At 31.2% G+C, this 15,681-nt stretch overlaps 2 protein-coding genes across 2 annotated transcripts in view; one reads left to right on the top strand and one right to left on the bottom strand.

The window, feature by feature from the left end:
- The window catches only part of LOC132749585 (uncharacterized), a 128,370-nt gene extending 117,228 nt beyond the window's left edge, over nt 1–11,142 (bottom strand). The window contains exons 1-2 of the mRNA XM_060739395.1: nt 11,037–11,142; nt 3,256–5,700 (exon numbers count right to left, since the gene is read on the bottom strand). Coding sequence (XP_060595378.1) covers nt 3,256–5,700; nt 11,037–11,096 — 2,505 coding nt within the window. The 5' untranslated portion in view covers nt 11,097–11,142. The remainder of the gene's footprint in view (nt 1–3,255; nt 5,701–11,036) is intronic.
- Nucleotides 8,555–15,681, top strand: part of LOC132749587 (armadillo repeat-containing protein 3-like) — a 77,558-nt gene continuing 70,431 nt past the window's right edge. The window contains exon 1 of the mRNA XM_060739397.1: nt 8,555–8,567. The gene's annotated coding sequence lies outside the window, so the exon portion shown is untranslated. The remainder of the gene's footprint in view (nt 8,568–15,681) is intronic.

Below are 15,681 nucleotides of genomic sequence, written 5' to 3'. Positions count from 1 at the left end.
TTTACATATGAAATAATTCATAATTATTCATAATAATTAATGTTCAAGTCTTTTTTCCTGAATCTGATTTTCTTTTAGCTTTTTTTGGATAATATGTATTAATTAAATTGGTACATTATTATGGTGCAATTATTATGAAATAGTTTGATACCAATTTTTCTCAGATTGATAATAAAAACCCTGCTAGTTACGTAAATGATACTTACATTGATAATAGGTAGTTTCTACATATAATATTAAAATATTTTACATACAATATTAAAATATTAATTGTTCGATTATGTAGGAAGCTATAAGCTTATAGACACACTTTCGAATCTGTTCCTGGAACCAACCAGTACTGAGAAATGACAATGACTTGTCCTTGATGGGGTAAGGACGGGGTTTGAACCCATGCAGCTTATAATCATTAGATTTCTAGTCTGACGTGTTGACCACTTGGCCATGCCGCCACTGAAGTAGCTGTTATTTTACTATTAACGCAAGTTTTTGCATTTTGATGCTTTTTCTGCAACATTTTTCTTGCAATTTAGAATACAGTATATCTAGAAGTTTAAATGAAAACTGATATTACCTTATTATCTCAAATGTCTACATTACAGTGGTTTTTAAATATCTACCGGTATGTCACAAAAAAAAAACGAATTAAGAAAAGCCCACTTCTTCCTGTACTGTAACTGAAGTATTTTTAATGCTATGTAAAATGAAACTCTTTAAAATGAAGATGATTTTTTTTTCTTTTCCTTTTTTTTGTTGAATTTGAATAAAGCAGATCAGTTTTCTTTAATTTATAGTAGTTTAAGCATATTAAATATCAGGTTTTAATTTAATTTGTGGATTGTATTGTGCAATACAGTAGTAAAATTATCATTAAAAAAAACTTCTGACAGTTATTTCCTTTATTATATATTCATTATATAATGTTACAGAACAGAACAGAACATATACTTTATTTTATAATGACACAAATTACAATATACAAGTATAATGTAATATTTATGACATGTGAACAAAATTATTACATTAAAGTAAAATATCTAATGTTTGATATATTTTGAATTTTTCATTTTTTAAAGAAAATGGGGTAATAAGAATATTTTCATAATACAAATACATAATACAACAGTTACTACAGCACTATAGAATATTCTGTGAAAATAAACCAATAAAATTAATATCTCTGAGCAAACAAAAGAAAATTTGTTGCAAATTAATGCATTTTGCTGACTTTTGATGAGGTATTTGTTTTTTCTTAAAAATACATATTGAATGATAGCTTTTATGCAGCATGCCTTAAGATTCATTCACATTTCTATGATTAAAAAAAAATCTTATTTTGTAAGATATTTCATTATCATTCCTAAAAGGCCTTATGGCACAGATGAAAGTTGGTGTAGGCATAGAGTACTGGACTCCTAATTCTGATGTTGTGGGTTTGAATCTTATCTCCTGTGAGTTTTTCTTTCAACTTTTATCCACACTGTTTTATGCAATTACCAAGAAAGCGGTCATCTTGCATAATTTTAAGCAATTTGTTCCTCAAAAAGGGGTCTGACATTTGAAGAAAACCAAACAAACCACAAAATCATAGATTGTTTTTGCAACCATCTACAAAACATATTTATATTTCTCATCTTAAGATACTATTGAGATTATCTGATAAAAATTATCACAACTGTATTGTTTTATGGGTGGCACTATAAGGGCGCAACACAACAATCTACCTGGCATTTACACTTTAAAGCTTTCCCTTATCTCATCTGGAATAAACAGCTCTGTCAGGTAATAAAATGCAAAACATGTCAGCTGCCTAAAAAAACTGCAGAAACAGTTTGGATGTCTACCAATCAGCCAAGTATTGACACCTGTTCTGCCACTGGTGTAAAGCCATTAGTGCACTGTTCTGGAAACAATTACTGAGCTCAGCTTCCATTCCTGGTATAGATAGAGATTTTATAGAATGTAATGCCATCAAATCTCAATAAAATTGCAATCAGAAGTATGTCCATGATTATAATCTCAAGGTTTTTTTTCCTCCTTCTCATCAACTATAGCATTATATAGTATTCTCAGACATTTGTATCAAGACTAGTTCTATAAAAATATATGGTTAGCTATGAATTTTTATCATAAGGTAGGTGGAGCAGTCAAGGCTAGATGAAATTTCAAGATAAGTACAATTAATAAGAAACAAGATTCAGCACCTGTGTAAATTTAGTTCATGGAAAAAAAAAAAAAAATTTAACCCTTGGCCTGCTGGTGGCAACTGAATATACCTGTACCACCAGTGCAGACCAAGACCAGCTTCCACATCTGGTCATGGTTTGCACCGTTCACAATTCAGTCAGTGCATATTCTAAAATTTTCTCTAAATTCTGATAATGGGTTTGCCCGAATTGAGTGATGGACAAGTACATTAAATATACATGTCTTTAAAGTGATAAAGATTAATATATCAACACATACCAACTGCACAAAATCTCCATGAAACCTAAAAGTAATATATATAGCTGCAAATGCAAATCAGTGCATTATGACAAGATCTATTTTTTTCTTGTAAATTTAGTACTGATACAAGTACTAATGGTGAGTACCCGGTAGTTTAAAGGTTACCAACTTTAAATTACTTGCCCCCTCATATTGCCATTTTCAATCTCACCAAGGACTTCTTTCATTTGAGGAAGCTATGTGCAGCTAGATTAATTTTGACCCTTTATGACATCTCTGTAACTGACATATTTGAAAATATTTGCTGACATCAAACATAAAATAAACAGCCTTTATACTAGAGTTTTTAACATCAATTAAACTCATTTAATAATAACTTGTCTGTTCATAGACCACATCTTTGAATGAAAAACAATTTAACACCACTCTAAATAAACAGCATTTGCAAATCTGCCAAAATTCACAAAAAAACACCCTATTATTCTAAAAGTTGCTTTAAGGTAAACAGTTAATGATAAAGATTCATAGTCTTACTGATTAACTATTTTAGATACAACAAGTGTTTAAAAAAAAAATGAAATTAAGACACTTGAGAAATTGTTACATTAGAGCACTTCAAACACATTTTAAAACCACATTTACAGTTGGCTAAAATATATACTGGGTACAATAAAACCCAATATTTTTTTTTATCTGTGAAGTCTAAAATTTCCTCAACTTTAAGCTTCAGAGGGGAAAAAATCATACAAATGTTGTACAGAAGTAAGATGTAATAGGGTAATAAATCTTTATATAGACAGTACTTACTGTATCAAAGTCAGGTGGGGGCTTTAAGATTGGTCCATTGTTTATATCTTCAGTTTTCTTATCTCTGAACATCACTGGTGGCTCAATATTCATCTTAAATCCATTCTTATCCAACTTTTCTTTCAAATGCTTTTTATTTTTGTGCTCTTCCTTCTTTTTTGATAATAACCCCTCTAATGAATGACGCTTTGGTTCAATTCCATCACTTTCTGATTCAATGTGATTTAAGTGCCCTTTTTTACTAACTTTCAAAGATGATCTTTTTATACTTTCATTCGACCCACTTCTACTGCCTGTGTCAATTTTAGGGATATCTACACTCACTACTTTGAAAATTCTGAACATAGTTGGCGGACAAGAGTACTTCCTTTTAAATGTAGAATTTCTAATTAAATCCTCGTTATCAAGATTGTCCTGTTCTTTTACATCCTGATCTTTTCTATGAGGATTTAAACCACTTGACAATGAACTTAATTTAAGATCTTTACATCCCAGTGGCAGTTGCAATAGATTTTTTATATCTTTCTTATTGTCAAAATTTGCACTGATCTTATCAGAGCTACTATCTATATTCTCTTTGGCATTACTTGTAACTTTCATTTTCTGATGTTTTACTTTATTTTCTAGATTACCTTTACCATGAACATTACCAGTTTTACCATCTTCGACCTCATCTGAGGCATGATGATTATTACCTTGATCAAAGGCTTTTATAGAAGACACATTGTTAATGTGTCCCTCTCCCTCTTCAATGGAACAGGTTACCCAATAAAACCCTTCATCCGTTTCAACAACTTCCTCACTACCTTTCCCACCTTTACTTTGTTCCAAAACTTCTCCAATATTTTCATTTTCCTCTAGATTATTCATTTTGTCCAAATTTTCATGTCCCTCATCTATTGTTATATCTTTCACTGATTCTTCATTTTGTACTACATCAGTATTGCCTTTCAAACAATCAGATTCCACCTTTTTACCTCCATCTTTCTCAGCATCTTCATTTCTTTGATCAGGACCGCCCTGACCAATGTTGCTAGTACTATATCCACTATCAGTACTAGTGTACGAAATACAACTTTCGGAAATGTCACTTCTAGATATTAACGAAAGACCGCTATCTGACATGATACTTCTACTTGTACCATATACAGCACTGTCTGTGATATCACATCTTGATACTCCACTGTCAGAAACCCCACTTTTACTATTTACAGAAACAGAGCTCTCAGACATTTCACTTTTACGTTCACTAATTAACTCATCTATAGATTCATTGATTTCTTCCAGAAATTCCTCTAAATCATCCTTAATTGGTTTTTTATCATCAAGTGAACTGACACTTATGTTTAAATCATCACTTTTTGATGTTGTTTTACTTTCAAGATCCACAGTATTATCACTTTCTTTATCAAATAATTTATCACTCTCGAAATTCCTACTTCTACTTTTCACTTTATTTTTCTCTTTTATAATTCCAGCACTTTTACAATTTTTTGAAATACTACCACTGAATGAAACCACCTGATCATTCAAACATCCATCATTTTCCAATGTTGCCACATCTCTTGAATGCAAACTCATTAATGTACCACCCTCAATTTCTTTATCACTTTCCCCATTATCCAATTGACTGTTATCACCTGTTAGATAAGAAGGCTGTTTGCCATCAATTTGCATATCAGCCTCATTGAATGAGGAAGAATTTTCATGGGTGACCTTAATCAGTGACCCAGATATATGATCGTTTCCTGGTAACTGTAAATGAGATGAAGCTTCCTGGCAAGGTTTTAACTTGGATTTTCTGTCAGCTGGTCTGGCTCTTGAATTTTTGCTAATTGATGATCTGGAACATGAAACATTAGGTGATTTACTACAATCACTTAAATCATCCGTATGATTCCTGTTGCCTGTTTTCAGAACAACCTGTGAACCTTGAGATCTGTTTTTAACATCTTTACAGGTCAATGGCACTCTGAGTTTACTCTTAGGATCTGCCACTTGTTGCTTATTATAATCTCTTGAACTATCACTTTCCACTTTCTTTGATGTCCTTTTGGAAAGCGAATTAATCTTACCTTTCCTAGGAACTCTATCTTGTCCAGAATCCTTACTTTTTTTTATATCTTTTTCCTTTTTAATTTCTTTAGCTTCATTTAATTTTGTACTAGACAATCTTTTCTGCTTTTCACCTCTATCAATCCCATTTATGGTATTATTATTCTTGTCATCTACTTGATCATGTTTAATATCTAATTTTTGCACATCACACAATTTCTTTTTATTTTCTTTAAAGAATTCCACATTATCGTATGAATCTAGAATATCACTTAAAGTGTCTTGGTCACCTTCATTTTGTCTTTCAAAATCTGCAATATATCCTTCATGTGTACTCAAACTTTTACGATCAGGGCGTTCATCCACCGTCAATGAGCTTAGCAATTCATCCTGAAAAAGCAAAACATTTAAATAACTTAATCTCTCCACATATCCTATGATATATCACAGTATAAGACATGCATAAATTATTAATGTAATTTTAACCAAACATAATAAACCGTATAAGGTTGCATATTCACACCTTTTATACTCATACAATTTAGGAAATTCATCTCGTTAAATATATCAAATTCAACACGTAACAGATTTATTTCCTTCTTCAGCGTAAAATAAAACTCCAACATATCAAGTATAGTGATGTTAAAGTTTATAACAAAATATAACAAACACAGTTTTATGTATATCTAAATAGTATACAATGATGGATTAAAAAGCAAAAGAATGTTAAGAAAATGCAAATATGATAAATGTACCTAGGCTATAAATTTGCCATAACCTAATTGATATGAAATTTACAAACCGTAAATGCCATTACATCATGTGTAGTAATTTGATGCTCAATTTAAAACCAATTAGCAGAGTAAATGTTAATCAAGATCATGCTGAATCATGGGATATTTGCTGGATACATTTTACATGAACAATCAAAAACTGACACTGGAGTCACAAATATAGCTTTCACTTTAATTTTAATGTCATTTTAATTCACATTTCAAGTATTTCTTACAAAAATGGACTAAATGTACAATGACGATTGTGTTTTTTGGATGCAGATTTTGTGAAAACTGCAAAAAGTACTCCTAATGGCCTTATCCACATGATTGTGCATTCTACACTTAATGAGGGTCCATCTGCCCTTTCAGGCATTGAGAGTAAGGACCCCATCTTATCCACTAAGTTTCCATAGAAAACTTGCAGCAATTTATTATTTATAACCCTTCCCAAATTTCTAGACAAGAAGTGCAGCATTCCTTAATTCTTCAAACCATTATGTTGCCTACCTTGTTTTTTTTTTAAATTGCTTCACATTTAACATATTGCCAGTGAAAGTTCAAGACAATTTGTCTACTACAAATCTATTAAATCTAAAAGGTATGTCACTCTTAAGACATGTTATTTTAAAATACATGATTAAACACTATATTAAACAGCAAAAAAAAATCTTTTTTGCATGCATTTTACCAGGAAATTGTATAAAAAGGTCTGACACTGATAATTTCTGAGAAATTTCATTGAAATCTTGACAGAAGACTGCAGACAGACAGACAGACTGGCGGAAGGTTAATGACAGCACTTTGTGAGCAGCTACATGCTTATGTTTAAAATAATGCAATGAGGAAGAGGAGCAGGGGAGCAGGGAAATATTTTTGTCTTTCTCCTGTAGTATAACTTGAAAATCATTATACATCAACTGTGTATGACCATAGTTATTAACATCTGAAGAAGCACATAAAGCCCAAGCCTGCAGGGCTAGAGGTTTAATAAGTCCAAGCACCCTTGCATACAAGTATATGTCTAAATCAGTTATTCCATTTTTCCCTTTTTCTGTATTTTGTATAAAGAAACACATTGCTTGTGGCAGGATTTGCACTTCATCGTCATTGCATAAAACTGTTTTTACATTGCATCCTTAAAAAGTTCAAAAATGGTGCATGGTTACAAGAAATTACAAGTTAATGCATGTTTTCTTCTCTGTTAATTTATACCTGCATGCACAGGTTTTATGCAAGGATGTTGGTTAAATGATTCCAAGATGATTGAATAGAATATTGTTCCAGTAAAAATTCTAATCAATGATGCTCTCTCATACTATAATACAAACAGGAGGTGTATGGACTGACCTTACTACAAGTGTGTTTAGATCTGTAGTAAATATTTATCTTCTACTATAACAATGGCAGGTATTTATCAGATATAATTAGTAGACATAAGACAGTAAGTGTTTCTCTTGAAATAATTATCATTCCAGATAAGTGTATATACTCCGGGTAATTTGTCTTTTATCCCACTTTATCACATTACAATAGCAATTCCCAGAGGCAGAAAAACTCTAAATGTTTTTTCCTCTGCTGATTATTGATAATTTACGGCAAATACCGGTACTTCTATTTTTTTTACATTGTACTATTGATTTTTAATTTCAGAATTTTTTAATGGAAAATCCAAAAGTCAGACTACCAAAAAAGATGCTGAATTGCCTGGCTCCTTGATGGTGACTGTAACACAGGTAATTATCCCAACTATTGCTAAACAATATTTTCAAACTGAAACTAATTAAACTATCCTATCAATCATTTTTTTGTGATTTTAAGGGTCAATCATTTAACTAGGAGGAACAGCTTTGGACCATAGTTTCATCATACACAGGTTGAAATTTTTGAAAATATAAATTTTCAAGGGGTAGAAATTTTGAGATTTTTGTCCCATATAATCTGAAGTAATATTTCTTTCTTTACCTAATTAAAGCCTTTCTTCCTGCTGAATATAGTAAATTCCACTTATAAGGATATTCAGGGTGTCTCCGACTTTTATACTATCATATCCTGGTATCGCTATATCCAAGAGGCAAACAATTTGGATACAAGAATCAGGACCAGCAGCAACAGCATTGTTATAAGTAGTATATCATTATAAGTGGACTTTACTGTATATATGTTGTGGTATTTTACTAAGAAATAATTATATTCTAATTAAATCATTGAAACAGGCTTAATATAAACATAAACTGCACTTAAGCAACAACATCCCAATGTCCTAGTAACATAACTTTGCACTACTGACACCCTAACAACATTTTCTGTTGTAAACAACAACATTACAAACATGAAACTGAAAGGAAACAAGATTCTGAAGGAGATAAATTGATACAACAAAATACAGTAGTAAATCAATTAAGCAAGTTACAGACAGCTACCAGGTGATTGAGATAAAGCCATGGGTCACGCTTATTAACATCAAGCTCTTCTTAATTAAGAACCTGTTCCAGGTGAACTACCAGCACTATGCTACTGTACACTTACATATCCCTGGCTAATGCGCTGGCAAGGCCAAGATATTTTAATATCATTTTTCTATGTGTTGTTTTAAATAAAGTTTCAGCACTTGACCCTCATTGCTGTGGAATTCATTAGACACTGGCATTTCTTTCAGCACTTGAGTTCCTGTCCAGAAGTGTTTTAAATGTTTCATTATTATGGTAAGTTTTGCTTTTTTTATCAATGAATTGCAATCAAAAGGTAGGGGGTTAGTGGGGGTGGAGGTGGAGAGAGTGATGAGCATAATCTCCTCATATGGGCGGAGAGCAAACCTCAATTCCTTCAGATGTAAGGGTGGAAAGGGATAAATGGCTATATGTAAGGAAACATTCAAATAAGTAACAAAAACATCAGTGGTTCTAAAACAATGTCCCCTTTTACCTTGAATACTGCAATAAGGGGCAAATGAATATAAAGTTTTAATGACCATTAACATAATTGAATGTAAAGCAAAGGGTAGAATGTTACAATCCAAATTTTCAATTCACAAAGAAGTAAAAATTTAATATGATTATGAGAACCACCAATTTCTCTGGGAGATTAGAGAAAAAAAATAATTACACAATGTAATGATGTTCACTTCTTGATCTTATTAGCTTTTATTACAATTTTTACCTTTCAACCTGTGGAGAGATCCTAAACTTTTAGTCAATTTGCATTTATGAGTTTTGTGATCTGACTGGTAAACACTGCCTTCGAGTGAAAAAAAATACTAATGTGCTTTTTATTGGTTATGCAAAACAAGTCTATATCTTGTCTTGATTCATATATCATTAGACCAGTTTGCTGCTGACAAATCAGATTTTTTATAAAATCTATGGTAAATAAAAACATAGAATAACAAATGAGCCGCGGCATGACAAAACCAACTTAATGGGTTTGCGACCAGCATGGATCAAGACCAGCCTGCGCATCCGCGCAGTCTGATCAGGATCCATGCTGTTCGCTATCAGTTTCTCTACTTGTAATAGGGTTGGTAAGCAAACAGTTGCAAACCCATTACGTTGGTTTTGTCGTGACGCGGCTCAAATATACTTTGTTAATGTCTCTTTTGTCTAATGTGTTTTTTCACACAACAGGTACCAGTCTATCACAGTCTTACCGTGGCCTTAACCAATAATGACCTATTCATCATGGCCACTTTACCGCATTATAATTAGTTGTGTCATGCCTAATTGGGTAATCTGAGTACTCATTTAATACTTATTGTCAATATTTGGGATAATTCTCCTTATGTACATGTACTCTACTTTTAGCACGCTTCCTTTAATACTAAGGTCAATCATAAATGTTGATTTAAGGGATATTACAGTATGGTCCTTCAAAAAATCATGTTTATTTGGTATTATTATCAATATATTTCAATATTCTTAACCAAAACAGTGGTTTATTTATTAATAAATCGTGGCCATATTGTTCAAATATTTGCCAGAAAAAAAAAATTCATGAAAAACTACAAATATTTACAAAAAAGATTTTAGATGAATTAAAGGAAGCTGTAACACTTGAACAAGACAATGTGCATCTGATAGTTTAATATTTTTACGAGGGGCAAAAAAAAGCGAAGTCACGCTTGAACTAAATGAACCTTAGAAAAAACCCAAACATTTTATAGTGCTCAGTTATGTGAAAGCACAATGGCCTAATTTTCCTTCCTACATTTGCATGACTAGTACTATTAAAGTTTTTAAACTAGACTTCATATTTCACGATTTGCAAACCTACTGTACAATGCACAGATGTTTTGCAATACTTTAAAACTATTTAATTCGTTGTGGCAATTAACTTCAAAGAAAAATGTGTTCTCATATTGTAACAGAACACCTGATGACATAAGATATTATCTTCTAATTACAACAACATGCATTATATTACAGGCAAGGTAGAATAACCAATTATCATAATTTGTGGGTTTTTTCTACTATCATGCAACTAATTTTTTCATGAACGGAAAGAAAATAAATATAATAGAATCCAAACATTTCCTCATGAAAAAAATACCCAGTTTTAAGTTACAAAGTTAAATTCATATTTGGCTTTTATTTATATTTATATGAAAACTAGCATAATAGACTATCATAATTAAATAAGAAGTTAGAAGAAAGAGCCTTAACTGTACTTGGCTTTATAGATTCAGTGAAACTAAAATATTAGTAGTTTTGACCAACTAATTTGAGCTTCCACACCTTATGAAAACACTTAATTTTAGTTTATAATTATGCTCTAGTCTCTGCATAAAGAATAAATGTTTGTTTATTATTTGTACAAAGACAATCAAAGAGTAACTTGAAACAAGCACTGAACATCTGTAAAAGAATCATCTTTTGGCTTCACAAAATTTTGTAATTTCCATCAACCATGGTCTTGTCAAGCTATAACAAAGATTGAAAGTCTGAGCAAATAACTAACCTGAGCTTGCTGGAGATAGAGCTCAAGCTCTTCAAAATCTTTCTGAGCTTTTCCACTCATGATATTCTTACATCTTCATATTGCGGGGAAAGCTTTATTCTGAGCTCTGAAACAAAAGATGCAATGGTTAATGATAAATTATGTTCAACTAGATATCTTTTAACTTTAAAGGGACTCCACTGAGGTATTTTGACATGACAGGACTGGATATAAATTTTTGAAGATTAATGTTCCATTTGATGTAGGTCTCGGCCAATAACTATTGTGCCCATTACTTCAGATCAATCCCTCTCTCTGTTTTTCAAGAATAACTATTGTAATCCTGAAAAATTACACAAAATTGAAAAGCATGGCAATTAATGCCTTTCAATCAAATTGGGCTAAGAATAGCACAAAAATATGATTTTCAATTAATTTCAGAATATATTTCTAAGTTATCTCTGTTTTAAGTGCCCCCAAAGTGACATGAATAAGAAATTCAGATTTTACATTTTTAGACTTATGGACCTCAGTGTAGTTCCTTTAACGTATTGTTAAGGATTTGGTATTAGTTTGCCTGGGATGGAACCCATAACCCACCACATACTCTTCCATTAAACCATTGCTGCTTTAAACCGTGAACATGTGTTGCCTCATTATAGACAATTGCATTTTGAAGCTACTGTAGAGGCGACAAAAAATTTTTACAAAAAAATGTTCGTGCTTCATATAGCAAAACATATACCCGTAAAATTCCTAATATAAACGCCCCTTTTCCCCTAATAAAACAGGCCCCACAGGCCTATTTGATTTTTAAGGGAAAAAAACCCAAATTTTTATTCTATCAAGTGACTGAACTCATAATTAAAGCCAAAATAATTTTAACACTTTTTATGTTATTACCAACATTTTGCTAACACTAAATTTTATTCTACAGTGATTTTTGAATTTTAGATTAGTTGATATTGCCAATAATTAGCCCCCGTTTTGGGAAAAATGTTTAGCCTGGGGGCGTTTAATGAGGTTACATATGTTCTTTCACATTTTGAAAAAAAAAATGCTTTCTAAATATTAATCACTTTGTCCTCCCACACATTAATATTCTTCTAAAACAGGCCTATAATAATCAAATTATCAAATGTAGCCACTTATCTAAATGAATTTCCTAGAAGTATTTAGTGATTAATCATTCTTCAAGGCCACAAACACACCTGGAACGGAAGTATTGATAGATTTTTTGACAATTACAGAGTTAAATTTCAAAGTTAAATCCCTGTTAAAATCATTCCTCATGAAATGCTAGTATCAAGTGACAGAACTGCATCTGTAATAAAATCAATCTTAAACACTCCATAGTGATAAAATGTAGCTACCAGCCATGTTTACTATAAGCAGAAATGTTTTCTGCTTTTTCCTTTAATTTTGAATTTAAATTTTGACTGTCAGTTGAATATTCATCTAATATTTAAGTTACGAATTAAATCATTTTATTACCTCCCTTTTTGTTATTGTGCAACATTCCTACATTATTATGCCATTCAATTGTTTTTATACTAGGAAGTATGTGGAGACAGAGAGGCTAGTCGTAAAGATGTCTCTGCCTCCCAACCAAGGGAGCGTGGGTTCAACTTTTCCTGGGTCATAACCAGACTTTCATGACATCAGAACTGATTAGTTCTAGGAAACAAAGCCGAGAGTTCATCAAATAAGATTCAAGTTTATATCGCAATAAAGTTCAAATAAATAAGAGTAAATGAACATTTAAACAAATGCATTACAAAACTATAGAAAAAACAACAACTTTAAATTGAAAAGAAAAATTTCAGCAATAGGCAAAAGTCATTGTAAGTGATGGGAATGTTTTGTTCCACTCTGTATATAATGACAGACAGGGTTATTTCAGGTGAGACTATAGTGATCATGACAAATGGAGGTATTCTCCGGCAATAAGAAAGTAATAAAGTTACTATGAGAGTAGACAGTAGGTATATATATAATATATTTATCAATCTAGTTGTTATGAATGGAACTTGGCATGAAGTAATTTCTTCTAGTCACAGGTGGTTTATTCATTATCATACTGATGCCAATACTATGTAAATCTATGGAAAATACTCCATATAAACAGGAGATTCACAATAAAAAGTAATTTACATAATTGGATATTTTTAACATATCAAGAGAGAGAATCTTGTTTCAACACAAATTTTCTCTCCCGTCTAATAGTAAAGAAGATTTTTTATTATATTCATGTTACCAAGATTTTATATTATATTCATGTTACGGAAATTGATTGAAAATATAGCAATTTCTATAATAGCTGTTGAGGGAACCCAGGTGCTTTCTTAATTAGAATGGATAAACATTGATATATTATTGTATAAACAGAGGGTTTAGCTGGGGATTACGTTCTGATGTCCAGCAGACTAATGAGATTGAGATTGCCTCGGGCAACCAACTGCCACTGGTGTTCTATAGAATATACCGATACTGAAGTCAAAGAAAATCATTGCACTTTTCAACCCTAAAAAAACAGCTCAAAAATAATGTTGCAGGTGGTATTAATAATAAGTACTATATTTAGATAGGATAAACATAAATTCTTGACCGATGCCACCAGTGCAGACAAGTGTCAGTCAATACACCTGTGTCGGCTGATCATGGTCTGCACTGTTCACTATTCAGTCAGTTCAAATTTTAATAATTCCCCTAAAAAAAGATGAGCAGTCTTATCTGGATTGAAAAATGGACATGTCCATTTTAAACATCAAATATTTACCAGAGTAAGGGTTGAATATGAATATTTACTACTAAAGCAACAAAATTTAATATCAGTTCTTGGGAATCAGACTACTTCAAAAAATCAAAGTGAACAAATATTATAAAGCCAAGGATTTCATAAATAAATGCTATATGTATCTAACAGGAATTGAATTTAAGCATTTTGTAAACAAATTAATGATAAAATGTATTTAGCACACATATTTATACCGGAGTTTATTGAGAAGATTTTAAGTATTCCAGCTTGTAAATAAATACACAACTTAATTACTTAGGAATATGAAATTAAAGTGCTTAATATAACTAGCAATAAAATTGAGCACATACAAGAGCCAGCAATTTACTTAATATCTTTAAGACTCTATGAAAAAATATTTTTTTATAAAAAAATTTATGCTTCTCCCAAAATGCCCCTCACAAAACTTAAAAATATAAAATTTTATAATGTTACTGAAGTTAGGAAAATTTTATTTTTAGTCTGAATGCCTTGACCATTTTGAAACCCCTAAAGGGGGCTTGGAAGTATAGCACATAAAATTATTGGTATCCAGTAATAAATTGATGGCTAAGTGGATGGAAACAATTTAAAAATGCAAACCAGTTATTTTCATATAAAAAAAATTTTTTGGTGCTTGTTTAATAGCAAACAGACAAAAACATATATTTTCAGAAAAAGCATTTCAAGGGCAATAAACTAGGAACCAATCAGCAGGGTACCAGTAGATGTAATCTAATGAGATATGTTGACTTGATACTTTGAAAAAATCATATCGGCACCGTAGTGCAGTAACAGGTTAACTTCTATTAATTATACAAGGAGTTAATTCGTTACTGAGTCAAGGTGACGATATGTAAAAAAAATCTTCAAACATTTTTTGATTAATCTTTTTAAAATTCAATGCCTATAATTAATAAAATCTTTACAGTTTTCCTCACATTTTAAAAGTTTAATCACACCAGCAGCATGATAGGCTGTAAAACATCACCTGTTAATTCTTATAATGGATATTTCATTAAAGATTAAAAAAACATCAAACAAGAATATTAAACTAATCCTCAACTCATGATATAAACACAGCATAGTTTCTAAAAAATATAAAATCTTAGTAACAAAAAAACACCAAATCATGGGGTAATTATTTCACCTGTTAGAAAACTATAAATCACTACTAAGAAATACACATAAATAATCACAGATATCCCTTTGTAAATTTTCTTATCTCACAAAAAAAGTTTGGCTTCTATTAAGTCTTAAATCTTCTTTCCTACCAGCAATAAATGTAAGCTGTTGATGCCAAGATTTTTTTATATGATTTGAAAAAAAAATTTGTCTGGAATCATACCAGGTACCTGCCTACCAGGAGCCAGTTGTAATTGCTTTTTCCTGACCTCATTTTTTTATGAATGAAAATTTCTGATAGTATGTACCTTTATAGTGGTTTATGCTGGCAGATAATATAATTTGCAGGAAATAAAAATTATGATAGTAAAAAAATAAGCAAGAGAATATGTGACCTGACTAATATAATTCTGGTACATTATTCATGTTCAGCATTTTTTGTATCTTTTAAGGCCACACACTGTCTTCATGTCTGTCTAATTTTTTATTTCAGAAATATTGGTTTACAAAACTGTAATGCAAAAGAAAAAAAAAATCTTTTTAATGAGAGAGGAAAATTTTTTCAATGAAGTTATCTTACCAAATGATTCTGTCCTGTAATCCAGCCTATTGAAAATTTAGAATATTCTGAGTTGTTAAGAGATTTCAATGAAATTTCAGTGACAAATTAGTACTACAATACATAAAAGTCAACAATATTGTGTTTGAATCTTTCAAATAAGTCTGCTAGGTAAGGGGAGAAAAAATTTTGAATAAATTTAAATT

This window comes from Ruditapes philippinarum, unplaced genomic scaffold (assembly GCF_026571515.1).
Source record: "Ruditapes philippinarum isolate M1 unplaced genomic scaffold, ASM2657151v2 ctg1085_1_1_1_1, whole genome shotgun sequence".
In the NCBI taxonomy this organism is placed as follows: domain Eukaryota; kingdom Metazoa; phylum Mollusca; class Bivalvia; order Venerida; family Veneridae; genus Ruditapes; species Ruditapes philippinarum.
This window is presented reverse-complemented; position numbering and strand designations above follow the sequence as displayed.